General features: G+C 40.6%; 1 protein-coding gene across 2 annotated transcripts; it reads right to left on the minus strand.

Annotated features, from left to right (window-relative positions):
- Positions 1 to 14: 14 nt before the first annotated feature.
- Positions 15 to 10,666, minus strand: LOC145446631 (XK-related protein 6-like). 2 transcript variants are annotated; one of them, XM_080324978.1, is made up of 11 exons: positions 10,394 to 10,666; positions 8,492 to 8,713; positions 7,987 to 8,066; positions 6,942 to 7,044; positions 6,731 to 6,876; positions 5,343 to 5,506; positions 5,199 to 5,283; positions 3,885 to 4,005; positions 2,487 to 2,638; positions 1,231 to 1,385; positions 15 to 1,159 (listed from the first exon to the last, which is right to left on the minus strand). In XM_080324978.1, the coding sequence occupies exons 1-11, from the start codon at positions 10,494 to 10,496 to the stop codon at positions 628 to 630; spliced, it is 1,863 nt and encodes a 620-aa protein (XP_080181104.1). In that variant the 5' UTR covers positions 10,497 to 10,666; the 3' UTR covers positions 15 to 627. The 2 variants fall into 2 exon arrangements, with proteins under 2 accessions (XP_080181104.1, XP_080181105.1); XM_080324979.1 differs by lacking the exons at positions 6,731 to 6,876; positions 6,942 to 7,044.
- Between the last annotated feature and the right edge of the window lie 10,236 nt (positions 10,667 to 20,902).

Here is a 20,902-nt window from a genome sequence, read left to right on the forward strand (position 1 = left end):
TTAAGTTTCATGACCTAAAAAGATGAAAAATTATTAAAAATTCGAGCGGTCAAGACATTGGCTATTCTATTCGGTGAATATTATGTCTCCGCAACGGAACATTAGTGAACTTTTCGGAAGTTAACAAGATGCTTATTCTGAAAACTAATGGAATAAAAACACAATATTGAAGAAAGCACCACAATAACAAGTTAAAAGGCGAGTGCGTAAAAATATCAGTGTAAAAATGCATACCCTGAATTATTTCAATGGCACTCGAGGTAGGAGCAAGCACCACTTGAAAAAACCAGAAAGAATAATGGCATCTGAGCAGCGAAAATCGCAAAATATGATACAACATCTGCACCAATTACTCAAGTGTGGGCCGTGCAAAATCTCAGGAACGAAATCTCACGATTACAAAAGATTTAAAAAACAGTCGATTCCGGTTCACGGCGGTACGAATCAACAAAAAGCGAGCACAATGATGGCATGTCAGGCACTTCAGTCATTTACATACAGGTAACTGAATCAGCACAAGTGATCACACAAGAAATACTGTCCTGTCGTAATGCGTCCCCTATTTTTACAGCAATGAAATCACAGCCATATAAGTTACACGAGCCGAATTTTTATAGGCGAATACACCTAGTCGATTCGCTCAAGAATATCATGAAACCAATTCCTGCGAGGCCCGATCACGCCAAGTTCTCTAAGTTCCTTCACAGAAAAGACAGGTTGATATTGAATACCGAGACGTTGGGGATCTAATATCTGCGGATTGCCGGGTTCAGAAACTTCAGATGCGCTCATATTCGTCACATTTACTCCAGAACAAGCACAAATACCACCCCGGTATTTTTGCGGATGGAAAATCGTGTAGTAGACAATCATGAAGAAAATTCCAAGCGCAAAAAACACGATGACTAACGACAGCAAGACACTCGCCCAATAGGTCGTTATGACTCCGTCATATCCCAACGGGGCTGCGGTGGTCGTGTTGCTTTCCAGAAGGATACTTTCAGCACTGCTTTCTTCTCTCGTACAAAACCAATATATCGATATAGTCATGTTTTCGATAAATATGATGATATAGAAGATCCACATACGGACTCTAGGACCGAGCATTTCACTCCGTCTACCTTCGTGCACGTTCAAATAACAGAACAGGTGCACAAGCCTGTCGAATAACGATAAATTGGACGGTTTCAAATCGATTTACATGCGACCAGCAAACTTAAACTATCTTACCCGGCGATTGCATCGAAAAAGATCTCCGTGGCTTTCGTAACGCAGAAGGTCGTGCCTTCGACTGCAATCAAAATTGACGCAATCGCCCAATGCGCGATGAAGAGAATGAGACATCCCATCGGTTGCACCGTTAGGAACAATGAAAACGCAAGAACCTAAAACCAGAGGTGGTCAGATTATTCAGCGTTGTTACCCAAGTCGAGTCGCAATTTTTTGATGACTCGAGTCATTTTCTCAAAATACGAAATGACTCAACTCGACTGGAGTCAATCTGTGTATTGACTAAACTTGGACTCCTGTCATTGCGCATGACTCGGACCAAGTCATATGACTCGAGTCTCAGACTGCCAAAACCGACATTTCATTGTAATTTCGAAGAATAGCAAAGTGACCACACTGTTGGTATTTTGCCTATTGGTACTGGTACCTGAAAATTAGTATATTTTAAATCCGAACCATCGATATCACCAAACAGAGTCATAAAAAGTGGTTTTAACAAGACTTTCAACTCGAAACTGAGCAGTTAACGCAATGACTTGGACTGGGACTTGAGTCATAATACCATAACTCGGACTCAACCCTCTCCTTGCTGACTTGGACTCGGACTTGACTTGGTGGTGAATTAAAAATGACTCAAATCTAAACTAAGTGAGGTTGACTCGTGACTCGGAGCCTTGTGACTTGGCTACAACCCTGTTGCTACCCCTGTAGGAATAGAAGAAATGCCCTACATTTCAACTCAATTATAAGTGGAAGTAGCGATTTCCAAGGCATATCAAAGTAACACCCTACATTTCTACTTAATTACAGGTAGAATCAGTGATTTCCGAGAGAAAACTGCTTCAAGTGGAAGTAAATAAGTAGTTTCAAAAATTTGATTCGGTCGAGGGGTCCCATGCTTTTAACAGTTGATCGGAGACGTCCAGTTCCAAAATTTCAATATGTGTCATCGTGACTAGCGTAAAACTACTTACACTGCAAATCTTCAAATCACACAATACTATGAAAAAAGGGATTAAAAATAGTCTTAGAAGTGCTTTGTACTTTTCAAAATCCAAACTCAAACAGTAAGTGATTTTGCCTCAAAAAACGGTTCAAGAAGAAGTGAATGTAGTGTATGAACATCACATGAGTCGACTACTCTGAAGAAGTGGAAGTTTTACTTCATTATTGACCACGTAAAACACCTAAAACGCCGCATAAAGAACAGATCATTACAAAACTGGTAGATATAGATAGAAATTTCAAAACCTTACCCTTGAGCATATTTCAAATACTCGCCACATCAACATAGTTACAGTTGCCGGGATGGAAAGCTGATCCTTGCCTGCGGTGGCGTTCCTGATAGCTCGCTGAACCGACATCATTGAAGTAGATAGTCCGCCGAGAGATGCCAAGCACGACACAACTGGCGCATGAAGGCAGGATTACGTATAATGTGGTGAAATGAAGCGAGTACAGAAATCTTATCCAAGTGCAATGTATAGATACATTGTATACAAGTATATTCACATAGAAGCAGGGCCGAGTACAATGATTGAAGTACTCAAGTCTGAATCAAGTTGGCTGCTGTAGGCCTATTGATTTTAATACTTCGAGTAGTGAAAGATGATTTTTTCAAGTAGCCATACTGAAATTATAAGCTCCTCATCCGTACGAGTCAATTTATCGACAAGAATTACCAGTAGCACGCCAGCGTAAAAGTAATTGACATATCTGTTAAGTCGCGATCAAGCCACAGCAACGGTGTTCAAAAATGATTTTGAAGATCAGTAACTTCGTTTCTACTGGTTCGAATTGAGTCAAATTCGTTGTGCATCGTTTTTTCAGACAACCTAACAATTTCATGAAGTAGCCAGTAAAATTTGAAAAAAAAAATTATTCATGTTTATTACATAAATACAAAACTTTTTCTCCTATAGCAATCCCACTATATGTCTGAATTGAGCCAAAATTGGTGTGCTCATAAAAAGGTACTTATTAGGACTTTCGACATCATTCATACTGCTATGAGGCTATGACGTCAATATGATTACCGGTAGTATCCGAATACTTGACTTGATGCCTAATACTCAAAGCAGAATAAAATCACTCAGGCACTCCATTTTGCCCAGCCCTTAATAGGAGCACACAAAGCATGCATTATATTGCAAACTCTTACACCTTTGCATCGTCAGTGAGACAACTATCGATGTAATGCCAATATGGCTCGGAATTCCAGCTTAGTTATACATTGGCGACTGCGATGACTCATAGCGATATTTCAGACACCTATTTTCTTTTTATGACTGACTCCACAATATGTGGCTTTGCTCCAGTGATCCTAGTCATTCAATGTCTAAGCCAAGGGAATTTCGGTGTGAGACTTTAAAAATATCAAAAAGCTCACGACATGGTCACCTGAGCGACTATTATAACTTCCCACACCCCAAGAACTTTCGTGAGTAAAGTAATTTCTTAATGACATAATCCAATCAAGTAACCAAGTAAAACATCAAGGCGATCAACTACTAGCCGCAAATCACAATCATGACGTGTTGGGAACATATATTGGTTCCCACAAAGATTAGTTAAGTAGCATATGATGGTGAGACAAACATGAATTAGCATAAGATATATTTCCATGAAAAGAACAGAAGAAATGGGACTCATACTTTTGAGTGTGGTCCGACCTTTGGTCAACATGACGTAGATCTGAAGAACAAGTTGCGGGGCGGACTCCAAAAACGATTCCAGCAGACGAAGAAAGCTCACGTCATTCACCTCGCGTTTCCACTGACAAAATGGAATTGAGCCAAGTCAGTCGAAAATCAAACCTCGTGGTATCTTGGAATCGAGATTACAGATGCAAACAGCAACGCACATGCAAGTACAATCACTCATACAGCAACACATACACGATGTGGTTATCAGGCGAAAGCTCTATTATGCTGCATAGCCATTGATTTATCTGGCTCATAAAGAGAGGTAGTACAGCGTCATCACAGCGTTCAAGGAAATATTCCTTACTTTTTAAAACAATATTCAACATGAATAGTTCACAAAGACGAGGAAGCACAAGTTCATCATAATTCAGTCATTATGTTTTATCGGTATGATCTGTCCACACATTCATATCTGGGATGAATATTTTGGAACAGATCAGAATTATGATGCATGCAGAGAGCATAGAGGAAATGAATCTAAATAAAACTATCTGACTTTACAAAATATAGATTATAGTATATTGATCAATTTCCTACCTGTTAAGAAACAAATTGATATTTAACGCATGGTCATATCCATAATTATTCTTCTATGCATCATAAGGGCTACTATTGATCCGAATCTCTCATCAAAGCACCCATGACTCATAAAAATCTATAGATTCCCTGGTAATCACGCTTGCAACCAACACTTCGCCAAGCCACAACATCTGGTTGATACCAGAACATCGATTCATACAAGGCTTGACTCACACCAACAGGCACAAAACGTTTTTGTCAAATTATAAAGTGTTTCCAAATTTACTATCAATTGAGCTGTCAGGTGCAAAAACCGGAAGAAGCTTTTCCCGAGATCTGTGTCATCAGATGTTTAATCATGCATATAACTAGCTGTACTTGGCATACATTGCCAAGTGCGCCCTGTGCATAGGCCTACGCGGCACAAATATCTTCAGGATCAATTCATAGCCCCCTTCCATCTAATGTCACTGATAAAGCATAGGCTATAGATATTAACTGACACTACCGTGCAACTGTACTCAGCAAGATATTGTTTCAGTTCCTTTTGTGTGTCCTAATGAAAATGGCATGTCACAGAACGACAGATTACGGAAATTGTAGTTATTTGGATACGGCAACAGATGGTCATTCAACATTTTCATTTTAGTCACAAATCAATCCAGATAAAAGTACGGTATATAACATTTCCTCATCAAGTAGGTACCGAAAGTATATAGATATATCGTAACATTATTTACGCACCAACTTATCAAAATGATCCCGATCGCGTTCGTTCTTTCCGTCATAATATCTCGATCGGAAGCCCAACACTAGAACTTTCGCATACCTGATAAAATTTGCGCAAAGTTAATCTACCAGTCAAGACATAATAGACTAACAAAATACCTGAACAATACCGACAGTTGAAAAATGTGTAACACGGCAATGCCGACATAGCTCACTTTCTGCCACAAAGACACAGTGGCTACATTCTGGTTCGCGTCACGTTCAGACTTCAGACACTTCTTCTCTTTACGGAAATCGTCGAAGAAAAAATACGTCGAGAACAGCTAAACAGGATTAAAAGAGGTAACTACATCAGCCCCACAACGCTTCGCACTCAATCAATAAATGAAAGACCGGCCTACGCTATTAGTGTGCATAGTCAATCATTCGAAGAAGGTGGCACCAATAGTTGCTGGTCATGAAATTTAGATGAGATTGCAATCAAGTGACTATTGACAACATCCCTGGTATTTTGTGCATCTACATTACGATTCATTAGGCTAGTTTTAGATGGAAACTTGAAATTGTGATGTTTAGATCTAAATATCGGAGAACTACAGATGAAAGGAAAAGGAAAACAAAAAACTTTTTTTTTCTTCAAACTAGTGCTTTTCAACCTTTTTAAGAAGCATCCGCACTTTTATGTTTGCAAAATTTTATCTGTACCAAGTAACCGAAAATGAATACACAAAAAGATAATGAAGAGAGTTAACACTTTTTATACAAATTTCCAAGATGTAGGCTACCGGTTTATCAACGACTCTCTGAATATCCCTGGCAATTTCAGACCAAGTTAGACACAACTTCTCGCTCCGAAGATTCCCGCATTATGTCATCAAGTGTCTCGTCAAGCAGACAACTCATAGTGGGATTTTGTACAATAAGTTCTAGTGCTTGGACGGCCAGGTCTTAACTCATATTTTCAAACCAGACTTTTCATCACGTAATAATGCAAGTGCTCAAATATTAATTCACTCGGACTGGTGGAGGCAAAATCATTGTAAAATCTACAATTAGAGGCGCTTCGTTAGTCCAACATGTTTTTACAGATAATTCACAACGAAAAAAGTTAGGAAGCCACTGTACTGTATTAATATCCTATTAGGTTTATTTGAATTATTCCATGTAAGAAAAAGTAAACAAAAACATGCGCAATTTTCATCCGCATTGCAAGTTTTTTCGGTTAAGAATAAGTGCAGTAGTGCGAAAAGATCGCTGCTTAAATGGTATGTAGCCTAGTGCATGCAAGTGAGCAAAACCCAAGGAGTTAGAGTACGTTTTCTAAGATTAAAATTGCTAGTTATAAGCCCGACCCTCAAAACTGAAATCGTCAAAACACAATGAATCCATGCAAATTGACCTAGGCATTATTTCACATTTCCATTGTTCACATTCAGAAACCTAATTGTGAAGTAGGTTTATTAAAAAAAAACATTGATGTCATGCCAACATACAGTATCAGACACAAGTATGACGATCAGAACTTTCAAAGCAAGGATGCAACTTACTTGCACAACAATAGAAGGGACCACTACAAATCCCAATGTGAGACGAAAGAATAACGTATATTCCGGATCATTTTCCTTGGAGTCATGATACCAGAAAATCAGTTTCACATCAGTGATCACATCAAAAAGATAAGTGCTGATTGAAACTGAAAAATCGAGATAGCTTCGGTACAAGCACAGTGCAAGCAAGACAGGTAAGTAGAGAGCATACAAAGCGTCAATCCGAGCGACACAATCGAAAATTTACTGCAGAGATATTTCTTCTGGCACATTTTACGACAGATTTGACACGCTTCCGAACAGCAACTACGATTCTGAAACAAATCGAAGCTTTGATCCACAGACCACGGGTGATTGACGAACAGTTATAAAATGTTACAAATATACAAAACATTACTTTGAACAGCTTATTATGAATGAGTTTCACGTGCCCATGCCTATAAGGGCTAGGTTCAGGATTTACCGACTTGTGATTTTTCAAGCATATCCCGTAATTTGATGTTTAAAATGTGGTTGTGCGAGTGGATAGTACATTTCCAGTTTCATTGTTTTACATCCTGCAATATGAAGTTTAGGTTGGTCTGAGGATTCATCAAAAGGCAACGGCACAGCGTGCAATATGAAAATGGTGTATTGAACTCAAAATATTTTCCATAATGAGGTTTCGTCGAACCGGACACCATAACAGCTGCATAAATCCTGGTGTTTATTACATTTTCCACGGGGATAAGTAAAATCAGGGTACCGTACTCAAATTATAGGGGAATTTCCAATTTTGTTTTACAGTTAAAATGCAGATAGATGAAAGGGATGAGAACTAGAATATGTTTTCAAGGTATAAATCACGGGAAATGTCGAAAACCACAACTTTCTGAAACTTGGTCAATTCTGAACAGCCTTAATGCGTATTATAATATACATATAGCGAACAAATGTACCGTACCTGTTACTAAATACATCACTGACACTTATGATTTGATTGACTTGCTGAGCAGCTACCATTAGTTACCTATGTAAGATGCTACTCGTGATGTGAAGTCACAAATTATAGCTGTGTGGCATTGGGATATTTAGCATTTTAGCAACTGTAGCATTAGAAATGAAAATAAACACCACAATAGGCCTACTATATGAAGACTAAAATATATTTTTGACAATAGAAAATTCGTATGGTAACTACATATTCTATGAAATATATACACACTTCCCTTTTGTCACTTTATGCTTTTACGGCCCACTGGCCTCAGTTTACACACCTCTGAATTTTGCCTTACATCATTAGGCTCCGAAGAAGAAGATTCTTCCTGTGTGGTACTGTCATCGGTCAATCCATTATCTGAGTAAAAACATGTGATAAAATTGATAATGCAGGCTATTCAAAACTGGCCTACAGCCCATAGCACAAGCCCTGCCCTATTTGGGAGGGATAAATAATGACAAATTTCAATCCGCAATCATTGCAAACACTTATACATCACCGAATGAGTACAAGTTTGACAACCTGCAAGAAAGTCTACGAATCTGCTAGGAGTAAAATTTTCAAGATGGAATACAGTAGTTCCATAATATATTATACAATTATATCTCTGTCATATTGTAAATGCTATTAGGCTAGATCTCAGGCAGGTCAGATTACTATGCAGTCAACTCTCACTCGTGACTGAAAATGCGCTATGCCTAATACATCCAACGGATAATGTGAGGTCCACAGCATCGTATAATGTACATCCCCATCTACAATGAGTACAATGAGTAGCTTACCTTTTTTTACTGGTATTTCAGATCGTCGAAATGCTGTGTCAACTTGAACAAAATTCTCGTTTCTTTCTTTGTTAGGCTTCCTTGATTCCTCATCCACGTGTTGTCCACCCTCTTCTTCCACAGTAGTATGCTCCGAATCGGAAGCCAGAAGATGAGCTTCTTCATTCAAATCATTGCACCGATTTTCAATTGCATTATTATCGGAGGCTTGAGAAGCGTCATCTACAGAACCATGATATGTTCCATGCATATTTTTCAAACTAATCAGGTGTTATTTCAATTTAATGACATATGAATCTTGGAAGAGGAACAAATTAGTAAAACCGAAGTCTGATACCAATCCCACTGTCATCCACAATCTACATACATGTGATCTACATGTGTAATTCTAAAACATAATAGCAAACATCCACAAAAATTACATACACTGCTCAATGGCATAAGGCCTACTTTTCAAGAGCTATAGCAGTGGTTCCCAACCTTTTTCGACTCATCGCCCCCTTATCAAGCTCCAATCAAATTTTTGCCCCATATATTTACGCATCCGAAAGAAGGACCTATAAATGGGAAATTTATTCACCTGACCCTGATCTCTGGTGAATTTAATAAAAAAGGTCATTTTTCCGAGGTGGTCGGTGCTTTGAAAACCGGTCTTCGAGTCTTCTTTCCGTTGAACTGACCTCATTTTGCATACGCAGAATAAGCCGTCTTGACGCGCAATTTTTGGCCGTGTGAATTAAATAAATCCCACGGGATATTCTAACATTTATATTTATACTTTATATTTGAACAATAAGTACCAGCCTTTACAGAGAAAATGTGGCGCACACGAGGAATTCAATGTAGTGAGTTAGAATGAGTGTTACCATGACGTCACGTATTTCCTATTGTGACGTAACAGTTGTTCGGCATGTATGGCTCTTTTGGAGTTGAGACGGAAAAAATAGGGCCAATATGGCTCTTCGGACAAAAAAGGTTCCCGACCACTGGTCTATAAAATCAATACCCGACTGATTCTAATTGAAAAAGTGCATCGTTTAGGTTGAGATTTTCAATGATAACAATTCACCCAGTCTGTTTCGCAAGAAGTCAGGATTCATGAGGTTTGGTACGACTTAGTGCACAATAACGACAGTAGGCTACACGTACGCAGCTTCCACATATTAGTATCTTAAATCACATTCTAAAGTTACTGCTCGTCATCATTCTAAAATTTGAATATTAAAGTCAAAATTTGATTTTTTGTAGAGATGAAATTGTTAATTTGTTACCTTATGGTCATTCCAAAATCTTCAACTATAAATTATTTCTTACTATGAACCCTACTGGAATCTCGGTACAGTACGTTTTGCCTAATATTACATGTGAGTAGTGATGATTATCCAAGTTGAGTAATATATCAAAAAATAATAAAAAATAGTGAGAGCACAGGACACATATTCCATACAGATACAGGCATATTAACAGGCCAATGGTCAAAGTAGGCATTGATGATACATACCGTACTCAAGTAGAAGTAGTGTCATTAATTTCCATCCAATTGCAAGTAAAATTACATTTTGTAATACATGTATAAAACTGCTTGAAGTAGCAATTGAAAATGAATGGCCTGAAAACTAGGACACTCGATTTTGAAGTAGATTAAGACCAGAATAACAGTAGTTTGTTAGTCTAATGGCAGTAGGAGCATAAAAAATCGTCAAGATGACTCTTCATAACAAATGCAAACCGTATAGGGTTAGCTTCAAAATGATGCCATGTCAATTATAATCACAAATCGGTTATCTCCATTCCAAGTTTCATTGCATTGTTTCTATCACGATTTCAGTAGGGAAATAAAATTTGCACACGCAGCCGCCGTAGGATCCGCCTAATATTGTCAACAAACAACAACAAACATACCGGTGTAGTAAAATAAAATGAATGTTGCTTCTTTCTTCAAAGACCCCCAGCAAGTCAGCAAGCTCGAGAGAAAACTCTCGATTATAGATTTGCCTATCATCATAACCAAGGGAATCAGCACTTTCTGGGGACTGACCGGTTAATAATGCAGATCGAGGGAGATCGGTGGTCGTGGTGGTGCTGCCCCCACTGCGACTGCCCCACACGCCACTATATATGATTCCGGCATGCAGCAGGTACTCTCAAAAGGATTTCGCGGCAGATTATGCTCGAAGTATGTCAAAAACAGAAGATTTTAAACAATCAGGCGATACATATATTAATTTTAAATACACTAATCATTATTCAGTGGGGTAATGACGCTAGCGAGAGTAAATTTGCTTGGAATGAATGAAGCAAAACAATTCCCTAAAGGTCAAAGGTCAATAGATATACTTGATTGTCCAGTGAGAACCTTTTAGGAACAGTTTTCACTATTTGTGTAGTTGTTCATTTATTCGTATTTGCATTGAAATAACCCACGGATCTTCCATCAATATAACTTCAATGTAACACGAGCCTTTTGCTTTCGTTACGCTATTGTTGAAGAGATCGTTATATCTTGGAGCGGACTTTCTTTGCATTGCAGCGAGAAACTGGTCTAGCTGATACGACACCGCGATAACCATAGCTATGCTTTAATTAGGTCGTCTGGAATAATCATTGATTATCATTATTATTATTGGTTAAAAGATGAGTGACGCTTTTCGCCTGTAAGGCCAGGTGCGTCACGGACTAGAATGAGCGATTTACCAAAATATGGGCAATAACCGATTTACAAGTAAGTACCACAAGATATAACAAATTCTGCAACATGGGATAACATTTCGGGGATGATCAATAGATTTTCGAGTGTTGCAGTGATTTTCAGCTCGCGCGCCTTGTCGATTAAAAAGTTCCGATGAAAATCATATCGATTGCAGTGCAGCAAAAAATGCTCGACTGTTTCAGGTAATGTACAGTGGTCGCATAGGTCGGTGTCGCTACATCCAATTTTATATAAATGCGCTTTCAGGCGGCAATGGCCTGAACGAAGCCGAAATATTATTCGTTCGTAAAGCCGATGTCGATGCATCGATGGAAAGTGGCCATCAGTCAATGATCTATGGAAATTTCGATAATGACCTCCTCGCTCATTTCGTTGATATTCGGCGTTCCAGGTCGCTCTACAGTATTGACGTACTTTGGCTTTCGCCTCAACGTGGCTAATTTTGTCTGGAAGCGTCTGAGAAGGGGTATTTTCGATATTGGTCCTGGCAGCTTGCCAAGCCAATTTGTCAGCTAGCTCATTACCACCGATATCAGCATGCCCCGGTACCCAGGCCAGGACAACAATGGCGCCTTTCTGAATCATTTGATTCAGCAAGCGACCACATTCAAATATAACATTCTGCGTTTGCGGTGCCTGCAGGTTGGTCATAGCGGATAGCATGCTCAGACTGTCCGATAGAATCAGATATGTTTGTTGGTATGAGCCATTCTGGCAGATCCATTTTAGAGCGTGGAGAATGGCTTGTGCTTCTATGGAGAAGATTGACTTTAGAGTGGAACACGACTGGGAAAAGTTTATCATCAGCGACGGGATGGTAAAGGCAAAACCGGCTCCCTCTGCTGATTTGGAGCCGTCAGTGTATATTTCAGTGGCATCCCTATATCGTTCGAATATGAAGTCCAGGACTATGGGTTTATGTGACAGAGGTGCGATATCTTTTTTAATGATTTTTGCAAGGTCTAAATCAATATTAGGTGATTGAATCAGCCATGGAGGCAAATTTGGAAGACTTTTTCTTTCCAAGACAAGGTTATTCAGAGACTCGACATTGGTGGCGATGTTGAAGGTAATGAATTTTGGATTCATGAGGCTATATATCTCCTGCCAAGAGTCTTCAAGCACTCCTAATGTTGGGTGTTCGTGAGCCTGGTAACCTCTAAGGTGGCAGCGATAGTTAAGGCTAAGCTGTTTGTGCCGCAGATGGAGAGGAAGCTCGTCACATGATGCTTCCAGTGCACAAATGGGGGTGCTGCGCATTGCTCCGCAGCAGAGGCGGAGAGCTTGATTTCGTATGGTGCGTAACTTGTCCAGATACTTTTTTGGGGCGAAGTAATATGCTGGTAACCCATAGTCAATCAGTGAGCGTATCAGCGCCCTGAAAAGTTGCAGCAATGGTTTTTTACTCGCTCCCCATGCGGTACCAGTCACGACTCTGATTAGATTCAGTCTGTTGGAGCACTTTTTGGAAATCGTATCGATATGCTGCTTATAGTTAAGCAATTTGTCAAACGTGATACCCAAATATTTGTAGGTGTCGACAAATTTGAGTTCATGGTCACCAGTTTTCAATATGAGTGGAGGAATTTTCCTTTTCTTCGTGAACAGCATGCCTACGGTCTTTGCCTTGCTTATGGTAAACCCCCATCTGGAACACCAGTCGCTTATTACATCGAGTGATAATTGAATGGAAGACAAGAGGGGCTGGATGAGAAGACCGCTATCCCAAACAGCGCAGTCATCTGCGAACACCGCATGTTCAGACCGATGCCCTAACGAGCTCGGTAAATCATTGATCATTACCGCAAACAGCAAGGGGCTGAGAACGCTTCCCTGTGGTATACCGTTCTGCAGTACATATCTGTCGGAAAGAGTGTTTCCTACGGTCACCTGGAAAGTTCTGTCAGAAAGGAAATTTGTAATCCATCGGTGCATGTGTCCTCGTATACCGAGCTGGTATAGTTTGTACAGAAGTGCGTGGCGCCACACCATATCGTAGGCTCGACTTATGTCTAAGAAGACCGCTACCACCGATCGCTGATGATGGATATTCTTGTAAATGGTGTCGTGGAGACGCAGTATGTGGTCCAGGGTGCTTCGACCACGCCGGAAGCCGGACTGTGAGGGATGTATCAGATTTTTTGACTCCAACTCCCATCTTAATCGATTGGTGACCATTACTTCCATGACTTTACAAATGTGACTCGTGAGTGATATAGGGCGGTACGATTCCGCAGAGGTAGGATCTTTACCCTTTTTGGCAATTGGGCAGACTATAGCATGTTTCCACGAGACTGGCAATTTCCCCGTCTCCCAGGATGCATTGTATAGTTTTAAAAGATCAGCACGACCAGAGGATGATAGATTTTTCAACATCGAATACCCTATGGAGTCCTCCCCGGGTGAAGTGGATTTTCGGCTACGCAAAGCTTGATTCAGTTCGGCAAGAGTGAATTCGAAGTTTATGTTCGAGTTCCTGTGCCGATCTGGCTCGTTGTCAGCGGTAAGATGAACCGTGTTTTCAAAGTTAGCCTTCGTTATACGAAATCCTGCTGGGTAGTTGTCGGAGCTGCTCGTTTTTGCGAAGTGTGAAGCCAGTGTATTAGCTTTGGTTTTGTTATTTTGAGAAAAAGTGCCGTTCGACTTCAGCGTTGGTATGGAATTGAACGTATGCACTCCCGACATAGATTTCATAACGTGCCAGACTTTCGACATCTGCGTACGGGAGCCCAATGTACCACAAAAATCCTCCCAACATTTGCGTTTAGCAGAAAGGATGGTTTTTCGACATTCGGCTCTCAAACGTTTGAAGGCGATCACGTCTCGAATGTGAAACGTACGTTTCATTTTCAAGTAAGCAGCCCTTTTCCTGCGCACAGCACGGGTACATCCCACGTTCCACCATGGTACGGCTATTTTCGTTGATATTTTCGGTCTTGGGATCGACTCTCCCGCCGCTAAAAGTAGGCTATTTGTGACATGGCGGTGAAGGTCTTCAGTTTCCCCATAGGAACGAAGTTGGATTGGAGGTGAAAATCCGCAGCAGCCGAGAAGGCTGACCAGTTCGCTTTACTGTAATCCCATCTACGTTTTGATGAATTGCACGACACCCTATTATTGTATGTGGTCCGTACTACAACGTGATCACTACCGATGAGCTGGTCGGTTACTGTTGTGGCACATCTCGCCGCAATGTCCCGAGACGACATCGACAGATCAAGAAGTGACCAGCGATGGACGGCATCACACGCAATATTCATACGAGTGGGTGACGTTGAATTCAACAGGACAAGGTCGTTTCTATCCATTATTTCGCAGAGTTGGTTGCCACGTGCATTTGACGAGTGGCTCCATGAAGAATGGTGCGCATTGAAGTCGCCGCATATAATGGAGCGTGATGACAAAGAGTCGAATATCCTAAAATCAGTAGCTGTAGTTTCACAGTCCGGGGGTATGTAAACGTTGCATATGTTCAAGTTCCCTACTCGCACACATAGTACCTCAAAAACGGCTGACGAGACATTGTTTGAAAGAGACGCATTGAGCGATGCTCGAACAAAAGTGGCAATGCCGCCAGAGTGCACCGTCTTATCACGGCGGAATAGTTGGTACCCCCCTAGTTTTGGTGTGTACTTTTGGACAAGATGGGATTCTTGAATAAGAATAACGTCTGGTTGAATGGTTAAGGTTGACAAGTAGTGCTTAAATTCGTGTAGTTTGCGATAGATGCCCCTGCAGTTCAACTGTAAAATGACTAAAGAGTTGTGATTATCCATTTAAAGTGCCATTTGACGTCTGGGAGGGACTGTCTTCGGTCTCACCAAAGCTTTTTGTGACGTTTTTCAGAGAGGCTGGGTCAACAGAAAATCCCAAATATTTGCTGGCAGCTTTGGCTACAATGGTATGTAGAACGGTACCACTGTCGCTAGATTTGCAAGCATTTACAGTTATCTTAACGATTTCAGCAATGAGCGCAAGGAGGACTACTGGGTCAATAGAAGCAAGCCCGCTTGATGCGGTTTCGACTGTGGGGTTGGCAGCAGTTCGAGCAGGTGGTGGTTGTCGCCAGTGGCGCAGGTCACCGTCGTTGGGCTGTTGGGTGGTAGGCCTGTAACTCCGACCTCGGGTTAGTATATTCTTATAACTAAGCCGCTGCGGGTATGGCTTTGAGATCTTGTGTACGTCAAGTCTTTTGGGGGCAGGATCGTCTACGATTACCGACTCATGGTCCTCGGACATGGTCTCGGGAGTTTCCTTGGGTTGTGGTTGTGTGAGGGACATATGATATCCCTCTCTAAGAGCATTAAATTTGGCTTCTTCCTTGTATATTATGCAACCGCCATATGCAGCGCTGTGTTCCTCGTTGCAATTTACACATTTTTTGTTGTTTGAACAGTCGTCATACGTGTGATCACGGCCACCGCATTTGGAGCAGCAACGTTTTCCGCGGCAGTGCTTGGCGACATGCCCAAAGCGATTGCATTGGAAGCATCTCGTTGGCGGCGGATTGTATTGTCTGGTTTTAAAACGAAGATAATGGAACATCACGTGCGGTGGAATCGTGACCGTGCTGAAAGACAGCAGAACTGCAGTTGTACTAACAGTGCCATCTTTCGTTTTTTTGGTGAGCCTTTTCACATGAATTACATTCATGCTGCGAAAACTCTCTAAGAGCTCCTGTTCCGATATTTCGACAGGTACTCCAGGGATAACTGCGCGACTTGCGTATGGTCTGGGTTGAAAGATTGATGTCGTAATTCTAATTGTTGTCGATGCTGACTTCAAAATGGTGCAATCAAGGAGCTGCTTTGCTTGCTTTTCGTTGTTACAAGTGATAAGGATGTCACCCGAGCGAAGAACCTTGATATCAGCATAGCTGCCTATTGACGCATAAAGTGCCTTGTTGATCAAGTCTGGATGATACGATTTCATTAGTCTACCCTCTCCACTGAGCAAAACCTTGAGATTTCCCGAGACAGGGGTGGAAGACGATACTTGCGAAGGAGGTGTTACTTTAGAACAAGGATCTGGATTGTTAGGCGAAGTTGCATAGTCTCTAGCTATAACCTTAACGCCATTTCCATTTTCATCGGAGTCACTCTCAGCTCCCTTACCGCTACACTTCTTGCGCTTCATACGACTAGACGTTTCAGCGTCCATGTTCTCCATTTCCTACAAGAGGAATTGGAGAACTACTGACTAGACTACTCTGACTAGTGTATCTATTGGTGCTTAACTGCTACAGTTAGATAATGAAATGACAAAGCGACTCTGTCTGAACGACTCAGTGCTTTGATAGAGCAGACAAGAGCTAATCAAGAGACGACCGTACTCGTCGACGTCTAGCGATTGAATGAATAATCATTGATATATATCATATAATTGTAAATGGTCCTGCCCGCCGCCCGTGTGAAAAGTGCTATTGTCGTGTCGACCGGCCGGAAAATACTATTAATCAATGATCGTAAGATTATATTTTCATTTGATCAAGACAAGGTACAATGCGATGAAAAGACGCAATGCGATGCAATGGACGGGTGAAAGGATGCCGAACGACCAGTTGCGGTTTCTTATACTTGCACCCATATCGCCGTAGTGCCCGATGTCACATTTCTTTTTTCGATGTCAATCTCTATTCTGCGGCTCTTTCTTGCACATTGCATTCCTTGCGAGTGCGTTCTATCATCGGAAATTTTTCTTGGCTTTTTTGTCGTCGTAGCAACAGCGACGCGGGGGAAGAGGAGCCCAAACCTCCGACGCGGAATCGAACTTGGGTTGCAGGCGCTTGTCGCTAAAACTGCACGCTATAAACTCCCCCGGCAAAGGGTGGAACGCTTCAGTCTCCGTTAGCGATCTCGCAACCACTTAGTCATAGAAGATATGCGAAAACTAGAAATCGCCAAGTTTATGTATCAGTTCCACTCAGAGGTGGTCAGTAACGAACTACTTCTACTTTTTCGAAGTACTCAAGTAGTTTTCCTCTACTTCTGGTACTTACTTAAGTAGATCTGAATTTCACTACTTCTACTTCTACTTCATAATATTTTGTGATCTACTTACTTACTTTTCGCTATTTTCAGTTTGTCAAGTAGAAGTAGTTTAATCCTCCAATCAGAAAGAAAGCCTGAGAAATTTCGGGGCTGTTTTCACGGAGTATCGACATTTAATTTTCATAAAAGTTGAGTTAAGCCCAGAATTTTCGTCGCGCTTCGCGCGCAGTGAATGCTGAGTATCCAGTATGATTTCACGAAAGTATCGGTGAATATAATTTAGGTAGCGGGTTGGCGTGGTTCCGTTCACACCGCATTGTCGCCCGTCGCCATATCAAATATTTCATCACAGTATATGGCTTATCATAAGGTTTGAAACTGATGTTTCGCAATCTAGCATTTACTTATCATACCGTAATCTAGCTATCCATGGCGTGTCCTAATCTGGAAACGTGGACTCTGACTTTTTTTTTAGTTCTAGAGCTGTTTTTGCACACCAACCTTCGAAACTTTTTAGACTATGGACATTAAATCCATGTCCCGTTTTTAGATTTATATTTCACTTTCAATTCCCGTGCAGTAGGGGAGATGTGGTACCGATGGATCACTGGGACCGAAAATACTTGAAAAATTTTCCATGATAATTCCATGATTACACTCCGTGAATTTGTCTACAATTACATGCTGGCAGAATCTTTCCTCACATGCAAAAAAATTCGACGTGCGTGAGTTATGGGGTCTGTGACGACTGATTTACGTTTTAGGGGGTGTAAAGTAAATTTGGATCGACATTTGCATTTTTTTATATCACATTTCAGACTAACAAACCCGCCATAATTTTTGATGTGAAGTATAGGGCTTGTATCAGGGTATATAATGGCACATGTTTTTTTAATCAATACCATCCTCGAGTGGACTATTTTCAAGTCAATTACAATATTTATGGGGTGGGGGACCTATGGTACCATAGCCAAATCAAGCAAAATAGATGGACCAACTAATCACTTAGCAACAGAAACTCGCCTACATATATATATAGGCTGTAAATCATAGTTACCTGTGGTGTTTTATCGCTATTACGAGGTATTTGAGAGTCAAAATGTCGATTTGCTGGTAATATGTATGTGGCATTAATTTTGTAAGCTTAGGCGTAAATCAAAACATGATTTTATGCCAACATTTGAGTCGATATAATCTATTTTCTTCTTGAAGGTCACGATGCAACATTCTTCATTGGCCTGCTGTAGCTTAGCTTATAGTACACAATAAAACAAGTTAACAAATTCGAGTTTTTGAACGTATGTCTCATAGGTCCCATGGTCGTGTGCCTTTGGACCCACCGGGTGGGGACCGATGACACGTTCGAGCAACAAATTATAAACGTTTATTAATATTTTTTGAAACGGTGGATATTCATGTAAATGTCCGCGATAGGTAGAGCTTGTATCGAAGTGTTGAGACAGCAAAAGATCTGCTATTCTCGGCTGAAGATTTGAGGGCCAGAGATCATTTTTCATTTTTTGATCCATCGGTACCACATCTCCCCTACCATATATTTTGATTTCTAATTAATATCAGTTCTTTTGACTGGATAACGTACATCTTGAAGTATAAAACAAGTGTAGTAATGCTTCAGTTTCCAGAAATAAAGCTACACAATATAGCATTTTTACGGTCCACCATATTTTTTATTAACGTTTACTAATCGCACAAAGTGTTTACACCGCATCCAACACAAGATCTCCGCATTACTCTTCGACTAAACTACAGGCGTTATAATATGGGGGAGTGCGCAATACCATGATATTTTCTAAAACGTGCTTTTTGATTAAACAGAGGGTTAGTATCGCATTTCCGTGTCTATACTATCATTTTCATACCATGATGTGGACGAATGCTTATGCTATCGAAAATTGGATACCTGCTGGTATGCATCAATATATGAATCAAGCTCGTCACCTTTTGCATAGCTCAATTTGTACCTTTTTATAATCCATGTGAACGAATTAGGATCGTTTTCACAACTATACTGACTTACTTGAGTACTTTTAAAGTCAGTCAATTATACTTCTACTTCAAGTAATTTTAGGTTGCTCATGGAAGAAGTACTTCTACTCGTACTTGAGTAGATTTTTTTCGTCGCTACTTCTACTTCTACTTGAGTAGCTTTCTTGACTACTTTGACCACCTCTGGTTCCACTGCGGTCGTTGCCCCGAATATTTCAATGACTTCTTTAACTATAAGAATCAAAAGCGAACAAGTAAGGCCTACAACACACGCGCCTCCACGTCGTCCAAATATTATAGCCCAGCTATGATCGACCGATGATCGAAAAGATCATCGCTTTATCAAATATGCCGGACCTGACGTGTAAAACAGTATCCCACCAGCCCCCCGACAGTCGACGAGCATGTCCAGTGTCCACATTCAATTCGAAATACAAGCAACATCTACTAAATAAATACTAGTCCGTCCTCAAGATTACCGGACCACGACCTGACCCATCGATCTCGCCTTCCGTTACATGCCATGGTGCATCCCATTTTTGTCGCCTGCTTTTTTCTATGTTACTTTATTCTACTTTTCATTCAGTGTGCATGCCCCCAGGCCAAGGTAGGTGTCTGATTCCAAAGACCATGCCTACTCCAAAAGCCTTTTCGACACCTTCTTTTCTTATCATTGTATCGCAATTTTGTGGTGTATTGAACTGATAAAAATTGCTAATAATCGGAACCGAAACCTACCTCGGCCTCGCTGCAGACGACTTGATCCTACCCAGAGATTAATCGATCATCACAACCTGTCCTAAACCGTTAAGTTTCTATTGCGTGTGGTATTTTCATCAGCGGCGTAACACTAATCAGCAGCCTTATATTATCTGTCACGCAAAATTCAAAAGCCTACTTCATCATCTCGGAATCTAAAGCGTTCTTCTCGTCTAATTACCACATGCTCTGCATGAATTACAAGAGAACGCATCGCTCTATCAAAGCCTATGCTGTATAGCGTTGTCCAAAAATAAAATAAAAATTCGGGATTCTGCCTAAAAAAACGCTGCATGCACACCAAATTTGGCTCAATACCTATAGAAGCCGACGCCGAGCCAATTAAATTTTTTTGTTCATTATTAAAAAATTAATTGCAAATTCCACTGTAAACCCCATGAAATTGTTGAGTTGACTACAAAAACGATGCGAAAAAAGCGAAGTTATTTAAGTTTTTCTTTAATAATCCTGGGGTTCCGCCGTCAATGCTATTTTTGCAAATTTAAAACTTTCAACTGCAACAACTTCGCTTCTGCCGGTTGGAATTGAACAAAAGCTGTCACGCAACGTTCTGTTGGGCAACTTAACAATTTTAGGGCGTTGACAGAAAAATTTGGAAATTTAGTTTTAATAATAAATTCAAAAATTGTGTAAAATTATTTCACTGTTAATCCAGCAGTCGTCGATCATGTACAATCTACATTCAAGTAAAAATAACAGGAGATTCTGCTCCATAAATCTGTCAAGTCAACGCTCATCGGGATTACGGGACCACGATGTGACAATGTGATATATATATATATATCGTCCTCGCCTACCAGAACATAGAACTATATGACTATATGTCCTATGTTCTCTACATATGTTAATTTTCACCGCTTATCCTTTTATATTCAGTTTCTTTGGTCTCCCTCTCCCTCTCTCTCCCGTTATGTATGCATGTAA

The sequence above is a fragment of the Botryllus schlosseri genome, chromosome 9 (assembly GCF_051294905.1).
Source record: "Botryllus schlosseri isolate E-star chromosome 9, Bs_hap1, whole genome shotgun sequence".
Taxonomy (NCBI): domain Eukaryota; kingdom Metazoa; phylum Chordata; class Ascidiacea; order Stolidobranchia; family Styelidae; genus Botryllus; species Botryllus schlosseri.